This window comes from Dipodomys spectabilis, unplaced genomic scaffold (assembly GCF_019054845.1).
Source record: "Dipodomys spectabilis isolate Male_0828 unplaced genomic scaffold, ASM1905484v1 ptg000096l, whole genome shotgun sequence".
NCBI lineage: Eukaryota > Metazoa > Chordata > Mammalia > Rodentia > Heteromyidae > Dipodomys > Dipodomys spectabilis.
In genome coordinates this window covers 32764412-32780921 of record NW_024870773.1, presented here as the reverse complement: position 1 = coordinate 32780921, position 16510 = coordinate 32764412, and the positions used below count along the sequence as shown (strand labels likewise).

The 16510-nt window shown below is 35.7% G+C and overlaps 1 protein-coding gene across 2 annotated transcripts in view; it reads right to left on the bottom strand.

The window, feature by feature from the left end:
• The window catches only part of Spidr (scaffold protein involved in DNA repair), a 312386-nt gene that overhangs the window by 284667 nt on the left and 11209 nt on the right, over window positions 1-16510 (bottom strand). For both annotated transcript variants that reach the window (XM_042686014.1, XM_042686013.1), the window contains exons 4-5: window positions 13616-13780; window positions 7882-8042 (exon numbers count right to left, since the gene is read on the bottom strand). In XM_042686014.1, coding sequence (XP_042541948.1) covers window positions 7882-8042; window positions 13616-13780 — 326 coding nt within the window. The remainder of the gene's footprint in view (window positions 1-7881; window positions 8043-13615; window positions 13781-16510) is intronic.

Here is a 16510-nt window from a genome sequence, read left to right as displayed (position 1 = left end):
ACAACCACCACAAAGCTGGAAGAGAGGCATGGTGCTCAGTAGCAAAATGTCAGGCAAGCAAGAAACCATGAAGCCCTGAGTTCAAACTCGGGTAACCACAAATGACAACAAAAATATTCTGCAAACAAGTGGAATTTTCACATGAAATCAATGATTCTTTAAGTTAAAAAAATAAAAAGGTAGGCATAGAAAAGTGTGTATGGTTGGTGATTATCAGAACTTAGCAAGCTGGGAATGGAGAAATGTTATTGAGTATAGAGCTTCAGTTTTATATGATAAAGATTTCTAGAGGCCAGAAGCTGGTGGCTTATACCATGAATCCTAGCTACTTGTAGGCTGATATTAGAAAAGTGTCAATTTGAAGCTAGCCAGGACAATGGAAATATCTCTAAGACCTCTATCTTAACCAAGAGATGGTATGGTAGCATGTACCTGCCATCTAAGCTACTCAGAGATGTGAATGGGAGAATCGAGCTCCAATTTTGCATAGATTAAAAACTGAGACTTTATTTGAAAAATAACAAACACAAGGAGGCTTAGGTGTAGGGGTATAGATCAGATGATCAAGCTAGTGCTTAGCAGAGTTAAATTTTTAATTCAAACCAAAATATCAGAAAAAAGAAAAACAAAAAGAGGTATGACTATAGTATTTGTGTCCATACATATTGTACAGCATTGTATATACATATTATATATATTTAATGATATTATATACTTTAAAATGGTCAAGACTTTTATATTGTATGTATTTAATAAGTAAATATCCTTTTTGTATATATTTTTATTGTAAAATACTGTACAGTCACATGAGTAAGGTAATGATAACTATACTTTTTAAACCTATAAAATGTTTAAAGTTTGTCAGATCACTTTCTAAATGGTTAAAATCCTATGTGAATTACAAAATTTATTACTATTGGCTAACACTTGCTGAGAATTTCATCTCCCTTACTTAAATTATTTTTTTTCTACCTATACTGGTAAGAATATAAATAAGACATCTATTTTATAATAATGGATCTAAATTTCAAATTTGAAAACCACATTTGCCTTTTCTTAAAATTCATATGAAAGCCAGGGGGTAGTGTCTTATACCTGTAATCCTAGAACAGGAGGGTGAAATCTAATGATCGTGATCAAAGCTAGCTGGGGCAGGAAAGTCTGGAAGACTGTGACCTACAAATAATCATCAAAAAGCCAGAAACAGAGTTGTGGCTCTAGTCTTAACAAAAAAATCTCAAGGTCAGTGGCTAAGCCCAGAGTATAAGCCCTAAGAGCGTCATCAAAAATAAATAAATAAATAAATTTTGACCTTTCACCTGTGATAACCAGCTCTGTTCTCTTCTGATTAAAAAGCTTGAATCTCATTTGATTTATCTGATATTTACTATGATGATTACTCTGTACTTGCATATGGGTCACTACGTAAAGCACATGAGAATTATGCAACAGTAATTTCCTTCATACTTCCTGAAAATGTAGGTTATGAAGACAAGGTTTGCCTCTGCTGCCCTCTACAGGAATGATCTGAGAAAACATGAACGAAACAATACTAGAAAGAATACCACAGTACTGTCAACTAAATACCAGCATTTAAAGACTTTTAAAAAATGTTTAAAAACACTTCACAGAAGTTACTGTTAGGGTTCAGTTCTGCTTTTGCTCCAAGTAGTAGGAATTCCAAGAATTACAACACCAAATAATGAAAAGTATATGGCATCAGACTACATGAGTTAGTCTCATTTTGTCATCTACTAGCTGTATCTTCATTCCCTCATATTTAAAATGGGGTCAATAATATGTCCACAATTAACACAGTAAAATGGCAAGAGACATAGCTTCCAAGCTAAAGTGGCTAAATTAGAATTCTGGCTCAGTTACTTATTTTGATACTTGAGAACAGAATGAAAATTATTTCATCTCTGCCTCATAATCCTCATCTGGAAAATATATGAAGCTTAAATGATCTAAAAATGTACATAAAGTACTTTTCACTCAACAAGGAAGTACTCAATATGTTAGCTGATATTACAAGTTCAGTTACCTTTACAAAAGCAGTAATAGGATTCTGTTTTCGAGAACTCTATGAAATGATGATCACAGGCAAAGTTGGATGCTGAGTTAACAATCCTCACCTCACTTCAGCATGGCAAGGGAGTCAAGACAGACCTGAATTATAACCAATGCTTCCCTGTGAGTTGAAGTATAATTCTGCTATAGAGTAGATATTCAACTACCATGTTTGTTCCATTCCTACAAACATATGTAAGTTATAAAAACAAGCTTTTATTTCTAGAAAGTTAATAGTTACTAATTACTATAAATCTTCATATTCTCAGAGTATTATTCCGGTATAGATGGTTCTCAACTTACAATTATTCCATTTAAGATTTTTTTTTCCAGGGCTGAGGACCGAACCCAGGGCCTTGCTCCTGCTGGGCGGGTGCCCTTCCGCTGGGCTAAACCCCCAGCTCCTCCATTTAAGATTTTTTTGTGTGTGATTTCCAGGCTAGTAATATAGTATGATACTGTGCTAGGAAGAAGCAACCTGTAGCTTCTAGTCAGTTATCCTTGCACAAGTGTGAACATAAGATATTCTACTGGGTATTGTTACTAACTATGATGTCTGATAGATTAGATATATTAAATCCACCTATGACTTTTGATATTTTCAGTCTATAATGGATTACTAGAACATAAATCTATCCTTAATCAAGAAGCATCGGTACATAATTCACTTAGACTAGTTCTATTTAACTTCTAGCATCTCAATTTCTTTACCTCAAAGCTAACATAACTGAATGTTTTATTACTTTATCACTAGAAAATATGCTCATGAAATATTAGATAAATGTGAAAAGTAAAAGTTAACTTGAAATATAATGTTATATAGAGGTAACCCACTTCTCTTAACAGAAATATCATTAAAAGCTAGGAACTTGGGCCAGGCATGGCAGCATACACCTGTAATCCCAGATGCACAAGAGGCAGAGATAGGAAGATGGTGGTTCCAGGCCGTGAACAAGAAGTTAGCAAAAATATATTTCAAAAAACAAGGTGAGCTAGACACTGGTAGCTTATGTCTGCAATCCTAGATTCTGTGGATTGTGAGCCTAAGTAAGAAAGTCTGTAAGACTCTTTTCTCCAATTTACCACCAAAATCCAAAATTAAAGCTGTAGCTTAGGTAATAAAGCACCAGTTTTGAGCAAAAAGCTGAAAGGCTAATTTTTTTTAGCATCCAGGCTGAGTTCAAGCCCCAGTATGGCACAATGCATATGCATATGCATATGCATACATACATACACACACACACACACAAACTGAGCATGGCGGGACACTTCCATAATCCCAACTACAAGAGACAGAAGAGGAGGATCTCAGTCCAAGGCAAACTAAAGCAAAAAGGGCTAGAGTCATGGCTCAAGTATACTTGTAGAGCATTAACTTCAACTCCAGAAGGAGCAGAGGAGGAAGGAAAAAAGTAAGGGAGGTAGGGAGGCTAGTAACATGAATTAACAGGTAATCAGCTACTGAAGCAATCACAGCAATAAATGAATATTGAGAAAATAACTTGAAGAATGTTCTCAATTCAAGATGACAAATATAAATACAAGCAGATGCTAACACAGAAACCTTTACTTCTACACTGAAGTTATTAATCTAATCCATATCTTTAAAGATGCCCATATATTTTTAGATTGCCACATACTTTTTAGTAAGGTTACTAATTCCAATTAATTAAACAATGAATGACCACAAAGATAAAAAAAAAAAAAACAGAAAACTATGACATCACCAAAAACCAAAATAAAGTAGCAGTAATATGCTCAAGATAAAAGTAGACATATAAAGTTCCTGTCTATGTTAAATACTGTTTGTTCAAAAACTTCAGTGAGCTGTAAGAAAGTAGACAAGATTAAATAAAATCAGTTAAACCAATAAATAAGCAAAAAGTTTAACAAAAATATAGAAACTATTAAAAAATAAAATGGACAAATCATAATCTCTAAGCTAAGGAACACAATGATGCAACTAAAAAAAAACTCTATAGAGCTTCAACAGCTGACTCAACCAAGCAGAAGACCAGTAGAGTTTGAATCTAAGTCATTTGAAATTACCAAGAGAGGAAAAAAAGCAAAGGACTGGAGAACAAGGAGGAGAAAGCTTAAAGATAAAATGACAGACAATTTCCCAAATCTAGGGAGAGTTTATACAAACATCTAGGTACAAAAATCTCATAGTATAACAAGACTGAATTCTAACATTACTATATCAAAACATGTAACTAAACTATAGAAAATCAAAGGAAAAGGGGATCTTGAAAACCACATGAGAAAATAAAAAGCCTATTTCATACAAGACATTTCCAGTACAACTATCAGCAGATTTCTCAGCACAAACCTTTAGGTTAGAAGAGACTGGCAATGATATGTTCAAAGTACTGCAAGTAAACTATAAACCAAGTACACTACACTTTGATACAAAGCTGTTCTCAGGAAAGAAGGAGAACTAGGTGTGGTGATAGACTTCTTTATAGCAGAACTTAATACTAGTACTTGAAAGACAGAGGCAAAGAGAGTTTAAGTAGATGTGGCTCAGTGCTGGAGCACTTACCTAGAATGCTTGTGAGGAACTGCTGGGCTTGATTACTAGCACCAAAGGGAAGTGGAGAAGAGGGGAGAGGAGTAGAGTATAGGAGAGAAGGGAAGGAAGGGAAGAACAGGAAAGAGAAGGGAAAGGAGGGTAGAAGTGGGGAAAAAGGGAAAGGGAGTGGGGAGGGGCGCAGAAGAGGGAGAGAGGAAAGAGGAGGGAAGAGAAGGAAAGGAGAATAGAGCAGAGGAGAGGAAGGGAAAGGAGGAGAAGGGAGGGGAAAGGAGGAGACAGGAAAGGAAGGTTTCAAACAATGTTACACCACACTTCAAAGAACTAAAGAAAGAACACACTTAAAGAAAGAACACACTAAGCCCAAAGTTCATAAAAGGAAGGTCATTAAGGCTGGGGTAGAAATAAATGAAAAAGAATCTAAAATATAATAGAAAATACTAACCAAACTAAGAGTTGTTTTATTTAAAACAAACAAAAGTGACAGATTAAGGAAAAAGGAAAGGCTAAAAAAAATGGTAAAATGAAGAGGTAACATTACAAATGATACTACTCAAATACAAATATATTAAGGGATTACTGAGGAATTGTGAACAATTATAAATCAATACATTGGATAGCTCAGAAGAAATACATGCAGTTCTAAAAACATACAACAGGGGCTGGGAAGGTGGCTCAGAGGTAGAGTGCTTGCCTTGCATGTATGAGGCCCTGGGTTCCATTTCTCAGCACCACATAAGCAGAAAAAGCTGGAAGTGGTGCTGTGGCTCAAGTGGTAGAGTGCTAGCCTTGAGCTGAAGAGCTGAAGGACAGTGTCCAGGCCCAGAGTTCAGGTCCCACAACTGACCCCTCCCCACAAAAAAAAGAAAAAAAATATATATACAACATAACCAACATTGAGTCATGAAGAAATAGAAAATCTATCTCTATTAAGTGCAGAATCGAAATCAATAATTTAAAAAAGGGAAGTCTGGAGCCTCACAACTTCCCTGCTGGATTCTACCCAACAGCTGAACATTAGTGTTAATCCTTCCCAAACTGTTCCAAAAATAATTTTAAAAACTGAGGGTAGCTGGGTGCCGATGGCTCATGCCTGTAATCCTAGCTACTCAGGAGGCTGAAATCTGAGGATCGTGGTTCAAAGCCTGTCCGGGCAGGAAAGTCCATGAGACTCTTATCTCCAATAAACCACTAGAAAACCAGAAGTGGCACTGCAGCTCAAGCCGTAGAGTGCTCGCCTTGAGCTGGAGAGCGCAGGGACAGCGCCCAAGCCCAGAATTCAAGCCCCATGACCAACAACAACAACAACAAAAATTGAGGGTAAAAAAAATCTGTGTAACTGAGCATTCATAATCTAAAACTTTTTGTCTGCTGACAGTACCACAAGTGGAAAATTCCATTTCTGACTTAATACAATGTGTAAGTCAAAAGGCAAGTTTAGCTGGGCACTAGTGGGTCAAGTCTATAATCCTAGGCATTCAGAAAAACCTTACCAAGGGGTATCACAATCAACATGTTGAAAACCAGAAATAGAGAAAAGCTTAAGAGATCAAAAATAAAAATAGCAAGCCAAGTATTGGTGACTCATTCCCATAGTGCTAGTTACTCAGGAAGCTGAGATCTGGAGGATCAAGGCTCAAAGCCAGTCTGAGCAGAAAAGACTCCATCTCCAATGAGCCAGCATAAAACAAGGCTGGAGGTATGGCTCAAGTGTAGAGTGGCAGCTGATTGAACTAGCAAGTACAGAAAACATGAGGATCCTCTAACAGTAACTCTTGAATTAAAAGACACTGAAACAATACTTACAAAGTCTTGAAGGAGAATTATTCCCAGCATAAAATTATGTACAAATCTGCAACCATTTATCACTGCATATTAAAAGCATCTTCAGACATGTCAAGTCTCAAAAAATGTTCTATAAATCATTTATAAGAAACAACGGGAAGGTATGTTTACTAAAATGAGCATGAAAACAGGAAACACTTTAGAGTAAAATGGAGCTGCATAAAGGAGAGAGCTGTACAAAAACTCCCATAATGATATTGTAATGATATGAAATTGCATTGTTCATCAGGCTCATGTGTTGTAGTGCTTGGTCCCCAGTGAGTTTTTCTTTTCCCCAGCTGGTTTTGAGAGGTGCTATTTTGAGAGGTTCTCAAATCTTTAGGAGATGAGACCTAGATGGAGGAAGTAGATGACTTGAGCGTATGCCTTAGAAGGCTGCTGTATGTAGTCCTGGTCACTTGCCCTCCTATGTCCTGTCCACTAGTAATATTAGTAATACTCGTCTCTGCCGAACACTCCCATTACCATCACTAAACCCTTAGAAACTGTGAGCCAAAGTAAATCTTTCCAATTTTAAGGTTCTCTCAAGTATTCTGATCACAGCCATGTCAAAATAACTAATACTGAAGGTAAAAAGAGGCCTCAGGGAGATAATATACAATTCAAGAGTAAAGAGTAAAGAAGTCAAATTAGAGTGGCTATGAAGCTGAGGTCTGGAATTCTCCAAGTAAATGGCACTGATAGAATGCCTACAATATATGAAAAGCTTAATGACAGAGCTAAGAAAAAAATTAAGATTTTTATTAGTAGAAAGTAAAACTCTAGAAACTCCAAATTGCTAGGCCCAAGGGGTTTGGCTGTGAAAGAAATTCTAATTCTTCTCTACAATTCACTTTAGTGATTAACATTATTGATAAACATATAGTTATTGACTACTAATCTAATCAACTGTTGATGCATCTATAATGGGAGAATGAAAAGATGCAAATGTTCAAAGTATAGTTGCTCAGTATTCATGTAGTGCCAAGCTTATTATTTACAGACAAAAGGGTTCACCTGTTATTGAGACAAAGAAGCTAAGAATAAAAGAATTCACTAGAATCAGGGCTGGGAAAATGGCTCAGTGGTAGAGTGCTTGCCTCGCATGCATGAGGCCCCCGGTTTGATTCCTCAACACCACATAAACAAACAAACAAACAAAAGCTGGAAGTGGCTCTGTGGCTCAAGCGGTAGAGTGCTAGCCTTGAGCTAAAGAGCTGAGGGACAGCGCCTGGGCCGAGTTCAGGCCCCAAGACTGACAAAAAAAAAAAAGGAATCCACTAGAATCAAAAAGTGGTTATTCCTGAAAAGGGGTGGGGGGTAAGGGTAATAGTGGGAACACCAATAGGTTATAATAAACAACTGTTATGAAGTTCATAAAAGTTTTTTAGTTTGTTCTTACCTATAAGCAAATGCTACATAGCAAACAAGTTTTTGAAATAATTCATTCTTACCTTAAGCTCAAGTTTCCTGTCATCACTTGCCAAAGAATGACTACTTGCACAAGAAGCACAATCTGAGATTTCCACGGTGTTCCCTCCATCGTCACATTCATTGCCTTCACTAGCTTCTTCCCTGTCACTGTCCATTTCCCAGTCAATAAACTGTAATTCATCTAAAAAATAGAATTTTAACTTCCTTAATTTTATATTCCTTTAATATTTTTTATAAAATATATTCTCATTAGTTACTATAACATTTTAAAAACTTTTGGACAATAAAAAAAACCATATTCCTGGCAAGCAGTGGAGGTTCCTCAAAAGACTACACATAGAGAGAGGCGCCCTATGACCCAGCAATCCCACTTTTGGGCATTTACCCAAATGATCACAAACAAGACTATGCTAAAGCTACCAGCACAACCATGTTTATTGCAGCATTATTCACCATAGCTAAGATATGGAACCAACCCAGATGCCCCTGAGTAGATGAATGGATAAAGAAAATGTGTATATATATCTACACAATGGAATTCTATGCCTCCATCAGAAAGAATGACACCACACCATTTGTTAGGAAATGGAAAGACTTGGAAAAAAATCGTATTAAGTGAAGTAAGCCAGACCCAAAGAAACATAGGTCCCATGGTTTCCCTTATTTGCAACAACCAGTATATGTCTAGGACAAGCAGAAAAGGTCAAAAGCTATGTACGTATGACCATATAAAATGATGCTAAGTGAAATGAACCCCAAGATAGGGACACAAGTGGTTTTTTCTTTGTTGCTGTTGTTTTTAATGTACTTATAATGTACTATGTGATTTTTTTGTTTCTTTTCTATGTTCTTCACCCATGGTATAACTCCAGTTGTCACTATATTTGATTCCGGTGTTCTGCATCTTGTATATACATTTTTCTAATTTGGAAAGGGGAAGGAAAATAACAAAATGATGAAATAAGGATACAGGATGACCCATTATAACAATGAGCTATACAAGATACTATATTGAAAATGAACTTTACAGCTTCGAGTGGGGAGGGGAGGGAGGAGTTGGGGAGGCTGGGAGGGAAAGGATGGTAGAAGAAAAACAAAGGAGGGGGTAACAATGCTCAATAGGAAATGTACTCATGTAACTGTAATCCCTTTGTACAGTATCTTTACAATGAAAATATATTTTAAAAAGTATATTCCTAAACTCATCTCTAGTCACTGTGTTTCTTCTAACTTTCTCCCATTAGTTGTTTTTGAATCCTTGTAATTTTGCTAGCATGTTCCAGAAAATTATTTACCATTCTATCCTCTATCCTTCCAGTTTATTCTTTTTTTGTTGATCTTAGAGCTTTTTAATTGCCATGGCATGAACCACCCCAAGTGTCCAGTAGCAATAGAATGAACTATCAATTTGTAGTTTTGTTATACATCCAATATAGCAATACAAATACAATATATACAATACAAATAATGAGTTTATTGTTGATTCTTACAGCTTGATATTTTCAGGTAAAATGATAGAGGTTTTGTCTTTTACTAGTAAGCATATAGTATTCTAATTCTCTACAATTCATTACTCCATTTCATCATGGAATTGTACTTTCATTTAAACAGTCCAATTTTTTAAAAATAACTTTCAGATGTCTTCACCCAGTAATGTGTTCTACAGACTTAGTTCTTCAGTAAAAAAACAACTAAGGTCAATTCAAACTGTAGTTTAGCTTAATAAGCATCACCTTAATAATACTTTTCTATACTTTTAGGTCAGAAGACTAAATTATGCTCATTAAATGATCAAATACATTGATTCTAATCTGCCATGGCTAAATAAATGAAAGAAGTTATGTCATGGAGGCATGACATATAACACAAACATTTCCTGAAGTACAAAGCACAAGTAGTCTCACAACTACTGCATCCCTTAATCAACTTAGAAAGGTCAAGTCTTATTTTGGAGGCTTGAATAGCATTAATGTCATTTCCAGAAAACTGAAGTAATGTTAGAAAGAAAAAAACTGCACTAACTTTCAGTACATAAAAGGAACTTAAAATTGAAAAGGAAAAAAGTAGGCTACAGTTAAAATATGGGATAGAATGCACACAAAATAATTCTGATTTTGTTCCAGAAGAGGCAGTCAAAGTCTACTATAAAAGATTAGAGAACAAAGGAGGAAGCAACAATGCTTGATAAGAAATGTACTCATTACCTTGTTCATGTAACTGTAACCCTCTGTACACTATTTTCACAATAAAAAACTTACTTAAAAGAATATTCATCTAAGAAAAAAAGTTTAGAGAGGCTAGGGATGTGGCTTAGTAGTAGAGTGCATGCCTAGCATGCGTGAGGCCCTAGTTTCAATTCCTTTGTACCACATAAATAAAATAAAAAATAAACAAAAAAAAGATTGGAATCAGGTGCTAATGGTTCATGCCTTTAATACTAGCTACTCAGGAGGTTGAGATCTGATGATCATGGTTTGAAGCCAGCCTAGACAGGAAAGTCCATGAGACTCTTATCTCCAATTAATCACAGAAAAAGCTGGAAGTGCTGCTGTGCTAGCTTTGAGCAAGGGAAGGCAGGGACAGTGCCTAGGCTCTAAGTTCAAGCCTCATCAAGACCAGCAAAAAAAAAAAAAAGACGAGTTCAAAACTGCCACCAAGAGAAGCAGATACATAAGGGATTACTTTCCACAGCTAACTTTACAGTTAGTTATCCAAATCAGACAGAAAAATAAAAGCATGAGAAATTCACCAAGTTGCTGAACCATCTCAGCAGGAAGCCATGAAGAGCCAAAGGAGGAACACACATATAATCAGAGCTGCTGCCAGCATTGCATACTTGTGAAGCATTTAGTTATTCATTCACTTTTTCATTCAACAAAGTGCCTACCAAGTCATCATACCAAACAAAACAATTGCAAGAAATAAAACATAACTACTCATAGATGAACAGCATACTGCTATGCAATGCATGATACAAAATAATTTGTACAAACAAGATGAGCATTTCATTTTGTCACAGTAATTTCATAAAGCAAGAAGGCAGGTTAGAAATCTTTAGATCTGAATATCAACTGGCAGACATCAATTATGTGATTATGCACAAGTGATCTAACTTTTCTAAGTCCCAATATTCTTCTAACAAAATGAAGATATGTTAGATTAACAAGATACATAAACACACATATACATACACAGATATATGTATATATGTGTGTATATATACATACATCTATGAGAGAGAAAAATGTATGCATTTTAGACAAAATAAAAATCTTGGTAACAATACAAGGAAAGGAAGGCATGGAAAAACAGAGTTGGGGAGAGAAGGAGAGGAAAGAGGGAGAGAGGGAAAGAGGGATAGAGGGAAAGAGGGAGAGGGCGAGAGAGGAGAGCAGGGAGAGAAAGAAAGACCAATACCTATACATGTTTTAACTTATTTTAAGGTTCAATGTAGCTTTCCATTAGACACAGAGATTTGAAAACTACTGAATCTGAAAATCTGTCTGTCTCTCTCTCATGGTTTGGGGTTTGATTTCAGGATTTTTTACTTGCTAGGCAGGCACTATATCACAGGAGCCATGGTTGGCTTTTTCATTTATTTTTTGCAAACAAGTATCACATCTCCTTTGCCTGCATTGGTCTAAGACCTCAGTTCTCCTACCCATTCCTCCACAAGGCTGGGATTAGGAGTGAATTCCATCATTCCCTATTTGCTGGATGCAATAAACTCCAGATCATGTTTTTGCCAAGGCTGGTCTAGAACAATCATCTTCCTAATTTCTGCTTCATGAGTAGATGAGATTATAGTAAAGACACGATGCTCAGTCCTTGAATATCTCTTTCAATAGGAGAAACAACTCAAATTTTCTTTTTAATGCCAAATTTATTGCAATATAACTCACATCAACAGTATTCACTATAAAAAGTGCATGATTTTTATATTGAAATTTTGGCCTGAACTGTGTGAGGACAAACCATGTTTATATCACAATTAGTTTGAACTAATACAAGTGAATTTAATAACATGAGAACTATCAGCCAATGTATAAACTTAAAAGTACCGCTTTACCTGATAACTACCAAAATGTCAATGGCAGGAACCAAAATGAGAGAACAAAGGAATTTAACCACCTTCCAGAGAGGTTGTCTATCCAAACCTCTGATAGCTAACATAAGCTATCAGAGCTAAGTCACAAGCTTACTTTGAATGCACTATTTAATTTAAATTTCTAGATAGCTACATATTTTAAAAATTGTAAAAGGATATTATATCTGGGCACCAGTGGCTCACACCTATAATCCTAACTACTAAGGAGGCTGAGATCTGAGGATTACAGAAAGCCAGCTTGAGCAAAAAAGTTAGTGAGACACTCATCTCCAATTAATTAGTAAAAAAATCTTAAGTGATAAAGTGCTTTGAGGAAAATAGCTCAGGGACAGGGACCAGACCTTGAGTTCTAGCCCCAGGAGCAGTGCGCAGACATGCACACAGACATGCACGTGCACATGTATGCACACATGCACATACACATAAACATATACACACAATGGATATTATTTTCATAATATATATCTGTTGTCATAAAATGGATTTTGTGCTTTAGAGGACCTCACAAAACAGCTGAAAATATTTCTGATGGTAAAAACCATAGCTGAGAGGTGCTACTATTATCCAACGGGTAGAAGCCAGAGATGCTGCAAAACAGCATAGAATTATCTGGCTTCAAATAGCAACAGTACTAAAACTGAGAAAGTCTGCTTTAAATTAAAACATGTTACTGATATAAAATGCCTTTAGAAAAGACCTAATTTAACCTTTACCAAGTAACTACCACACACTGTTGTCCTAGTAGTTAATCAGCAACAAGTTATTGAGAAGGCAGCATGGGTATAACATTATGTGGGAGTACAGAGAACTAGTACTGGTGTGAAAGAGACTGAAAATGAATCCCAATCAATTCTAACAAGTCTAAGCCTAAATTGTTAAACTGTAAGAACAATACTATAGAACACCATGCAATATTGTACAACACCACCCATAGTTATACACACCAGTAATCCCAACACTTGAGAAGTAGAGGCAGGAGGGGCAGAAGTAGAGGCCAGTATGGGGTACACAGTGAGACTATCTCAAAATAATAAAACAAAAAATACCTTAGTGTCTATCTCATAGAATGTTGTAAAAACTTTTTTTTTTTTGTCAGTTGTGGGGGCTGAACTCTGGGCCCAAGGGCTGTCCCTCAGCTCTTCAGCTCAAGGCTAGCACTCTAATACTTGAGCCACAGCGCCACTTCTGGCTTTTTTTCTGCTTATGTGGTGCTGAGGAATCAAACCCAGGGCCTCATGCATGCGAGGCAAGCCCTCTACCACTGAACCAACTTCCCAGCCCCCTGTAAAAAAATTTTTTAAAAAATGTTCCTTCTCTTTGTTTTTTTGCAGGTTCCTGAATTTGAGCTTTGGGCCCAGAGCTCACTCTACTTGCTTGCTTAACTGGTACTCTACCACATGAGCGGCTATTGTGGTAGTTAAATGAAGATGGACTCTCACAGACTTTTCTCCCAGGCTGCTGTAGTCCTGTGGATCTCAGCCTCCTGAGTTGCTAGAATCCCAGGCATGGTGTCTGGCAAGAAAAGGTTTCTAAAGGGTTAGGACTCAAAATCATTAACAAATATACAAAAGGAATTTAAGTTTCTCCCACTACTGAATCCCTAATATTTAACAGAAAACAGTTTTCTTATAAAAAATGTAATTTACCTTCACTGTCTCCATCTTCTGGACACAAAGTCTTCCTGCCTATTCCAGAGCCATTCCCACTATTTTTCTGTAATTTAAAAGGTGTCCTGTCTTCATCTGACAGATCACTTCCACTGGAACTCCATGTTATATTTGTGACCTCAATGGTACTGGATGTGGTAGTTTCTGTTAAAGAAAAAGAAAATACATAACAATAAACAACTGACATGCTTATTTGTTACAATGAGATTTTAAGTGTATTCATTTTTCCAAAGTTCCAATCATACAAAACCTTGCTAGTAAAAACAGTATCATTTATCAAATCTTCTTGCTTAAAGTTCCATGTACAATCAGGGAAGGATGCTCTTAAAGCCAGGCTATAAGAAGAAAAACTAGTGGAGATAATTTCTAGAAGACTTTGACCTTATGCAAACTTTGCAAAAATATGTTCCCTGCTTGGAAGTTCAGCTCTATAAATTAAATGTGGTACTAAATTTTTATTTAGTCTTAAACTAATACTTTAAGAGTTACTATATTTAAAAGGCATTTCTACAAAATACCTCCTATGGCTTTTTCTATCTAAGCCTTTATTAACAATATGACTACAATAATTATATGTTGGTAAAAGTTCTTTCATCCTTTGAAAATTACAAAAAGTACAGCAGAGGAAAATCAAGCATATTCTGGCCTAAAAAAAATGATTCCAAAACATCCTCTATCATTGAGCAACAAGTAGTACTATATATAGTATTTTATTCTCTCACAAGCAAAATTTACAATGTTTAGAAATTTCCAGAAAAATATATAACCTTTTAAATTAGTATTTGAATATCACAACATTTGTCACTAATAAGAAGAAAAGAAAATTTCTGAAGTTCTATCAGAAGATTGTGTGTTATAGGAAGACTCATGTCAGTTTATTCTATATGCCAGTATTTTTAAAGACTTTTAAGATATTTTATTTTTCAATTGCATAGAAAAGAAATCTTAAGTGTAAGTGAAATAACAATATTGCTTAGAAGGCTTAATCTCTTAACTGTAAAAATTCTGTAATTAACCTTATTCCATCCTGTGGAATGTTAGGCAGGCTTTTATATTTTTCTTTTTAACATTAGATAGAAGACTAATTGCCACAATCAATTTATCACCTCCTAAATAAAAAGCTCTTCAAAAAATTAAATAGTTATACAAAGGGATTTCAATTTCAATTTCAATTCAATGTATCAACATATACGTATAACCTAACTTGATCAGTGTCACTCCTTTCATCATTCAGTCCCCTCTTCCATCCATTCCAACCACACTATCTCCTCAGGTTTCCTTGTTTCATTTTCATGTAAGTATACTGAGTATTATGACTATATTTGCCTATTATTCTATTCTGAAAGTTAAAAAATGTTTTTTGTTTTGTTTTGTTTGCCAGTCCTGGGGCCTGAACTCAGGGCCTCGGCACTGTCCTTGAGCTTCTTTTGCACAAAGCTAGTGCTCTACCACTTCGACTACAGTACCACTTCTGGCATTTTCTGCTTATACGGTAATGAGGATGGAACCAGGTCTTCATGCATGCTAGGCAAGCACTTACCACTAAGCCACATTCCCAGCCCCTAAAAAAGTTTGAAGCAAGGTATTTCAACTATTTTTTTTAGCTCACTTATTACTATAATATCCATAAGTACAAACTCAAACTCCTAACATTTAGTTGTTTTTCCAGGATTACAATCAAGACACAGCAAGATCCTTGTAATTGCTAGCTTCTACTTTCACATTACGTCACAGGTTAAAGCCAGTGGTTTACCTGATATATGCACCCGTTCCTTCAGTTTTACTGACAGCAATATAGCTTTACAAAAAATCCCTAGTTTTACTAAAGTCTTTAGTGGAAATGATTCAAAGGTAGAGGTCCTGAAGAGGACATTCCTTCCCAAAGAAAGGCAAGCTCATTTAGTGAAAGTACACACTCATCCTAAGAATTCTGTGACTATCTTATTCACATAAATATTAAAACCACAGTAAGGCTTCAGAGTATGGGCTCCCTGCATAATTTATTGCAGAAAATAAATTCAACTTCTGTTGTCTGAAAATAGTTTCCTAGTATTTGTTTCTAGAAAGCTTCCCTAATTACTGAAATAATTTCTTACTTTGTAGCAATATAGTTGTTAGGTCATAAGTTTATTTCCAAATGATTTTTCCCCTTTTTTTTCCCCCTTCAATGTTAGGAACCAAACTCTGAGTGCTTTAAAATTTGTTTTGTTTTGTTTTTACCCTGAAGTTATAGAGTCTGAACCTACAGAACTCTATGATTAAAAATTTATGAAAAAAAATCTCTAGCAAGTACTTAAGTTTTCAATTATTCTAATCTTGGTTCTATTTTAACAAGGGCAGCATTAAATGTGATGATAAAACAAAGAGACAAAACTTTCTACTTTTAATAACAACAATAAAAAAGTGAACTCAATAAGGACATGCAAAAAACAGTTAATAATTATCAATAGGAAACAACAAAAAATGGGTTAGATGGTAATGAAAATGAAGGGGTTCCCCAAAATACCTTCTTAGCCAGGTGTGGGTGACTTAGGCTTGTAATATTAGTTACACAGGAGGCTGAGAACTGAGGATCAGGGTTCAAAACCAGCCCAGGCAGAAAAGTTCATGAGATTCTACTGACAACAAATGACTAAAAAAATGTTGGAAGCAGAACTGTGACTCAAGTGGTAGAGTGCTAGCCTTGAAAAAAAGAAGTTCAAGGACAACACCCAGGTCCCAAGTTCAAGCCCCAGGACCAGCACAAAAAAAAATACCACCCAAAGAACAACAACAAAAAAAAACCCACCTTTTTACGTTGATGCGATTTTTGTTTTAACATGAATATGTAGTTTACCTAATCTGTGCAAATAACTTTTTAAAAGAATGCAAAGT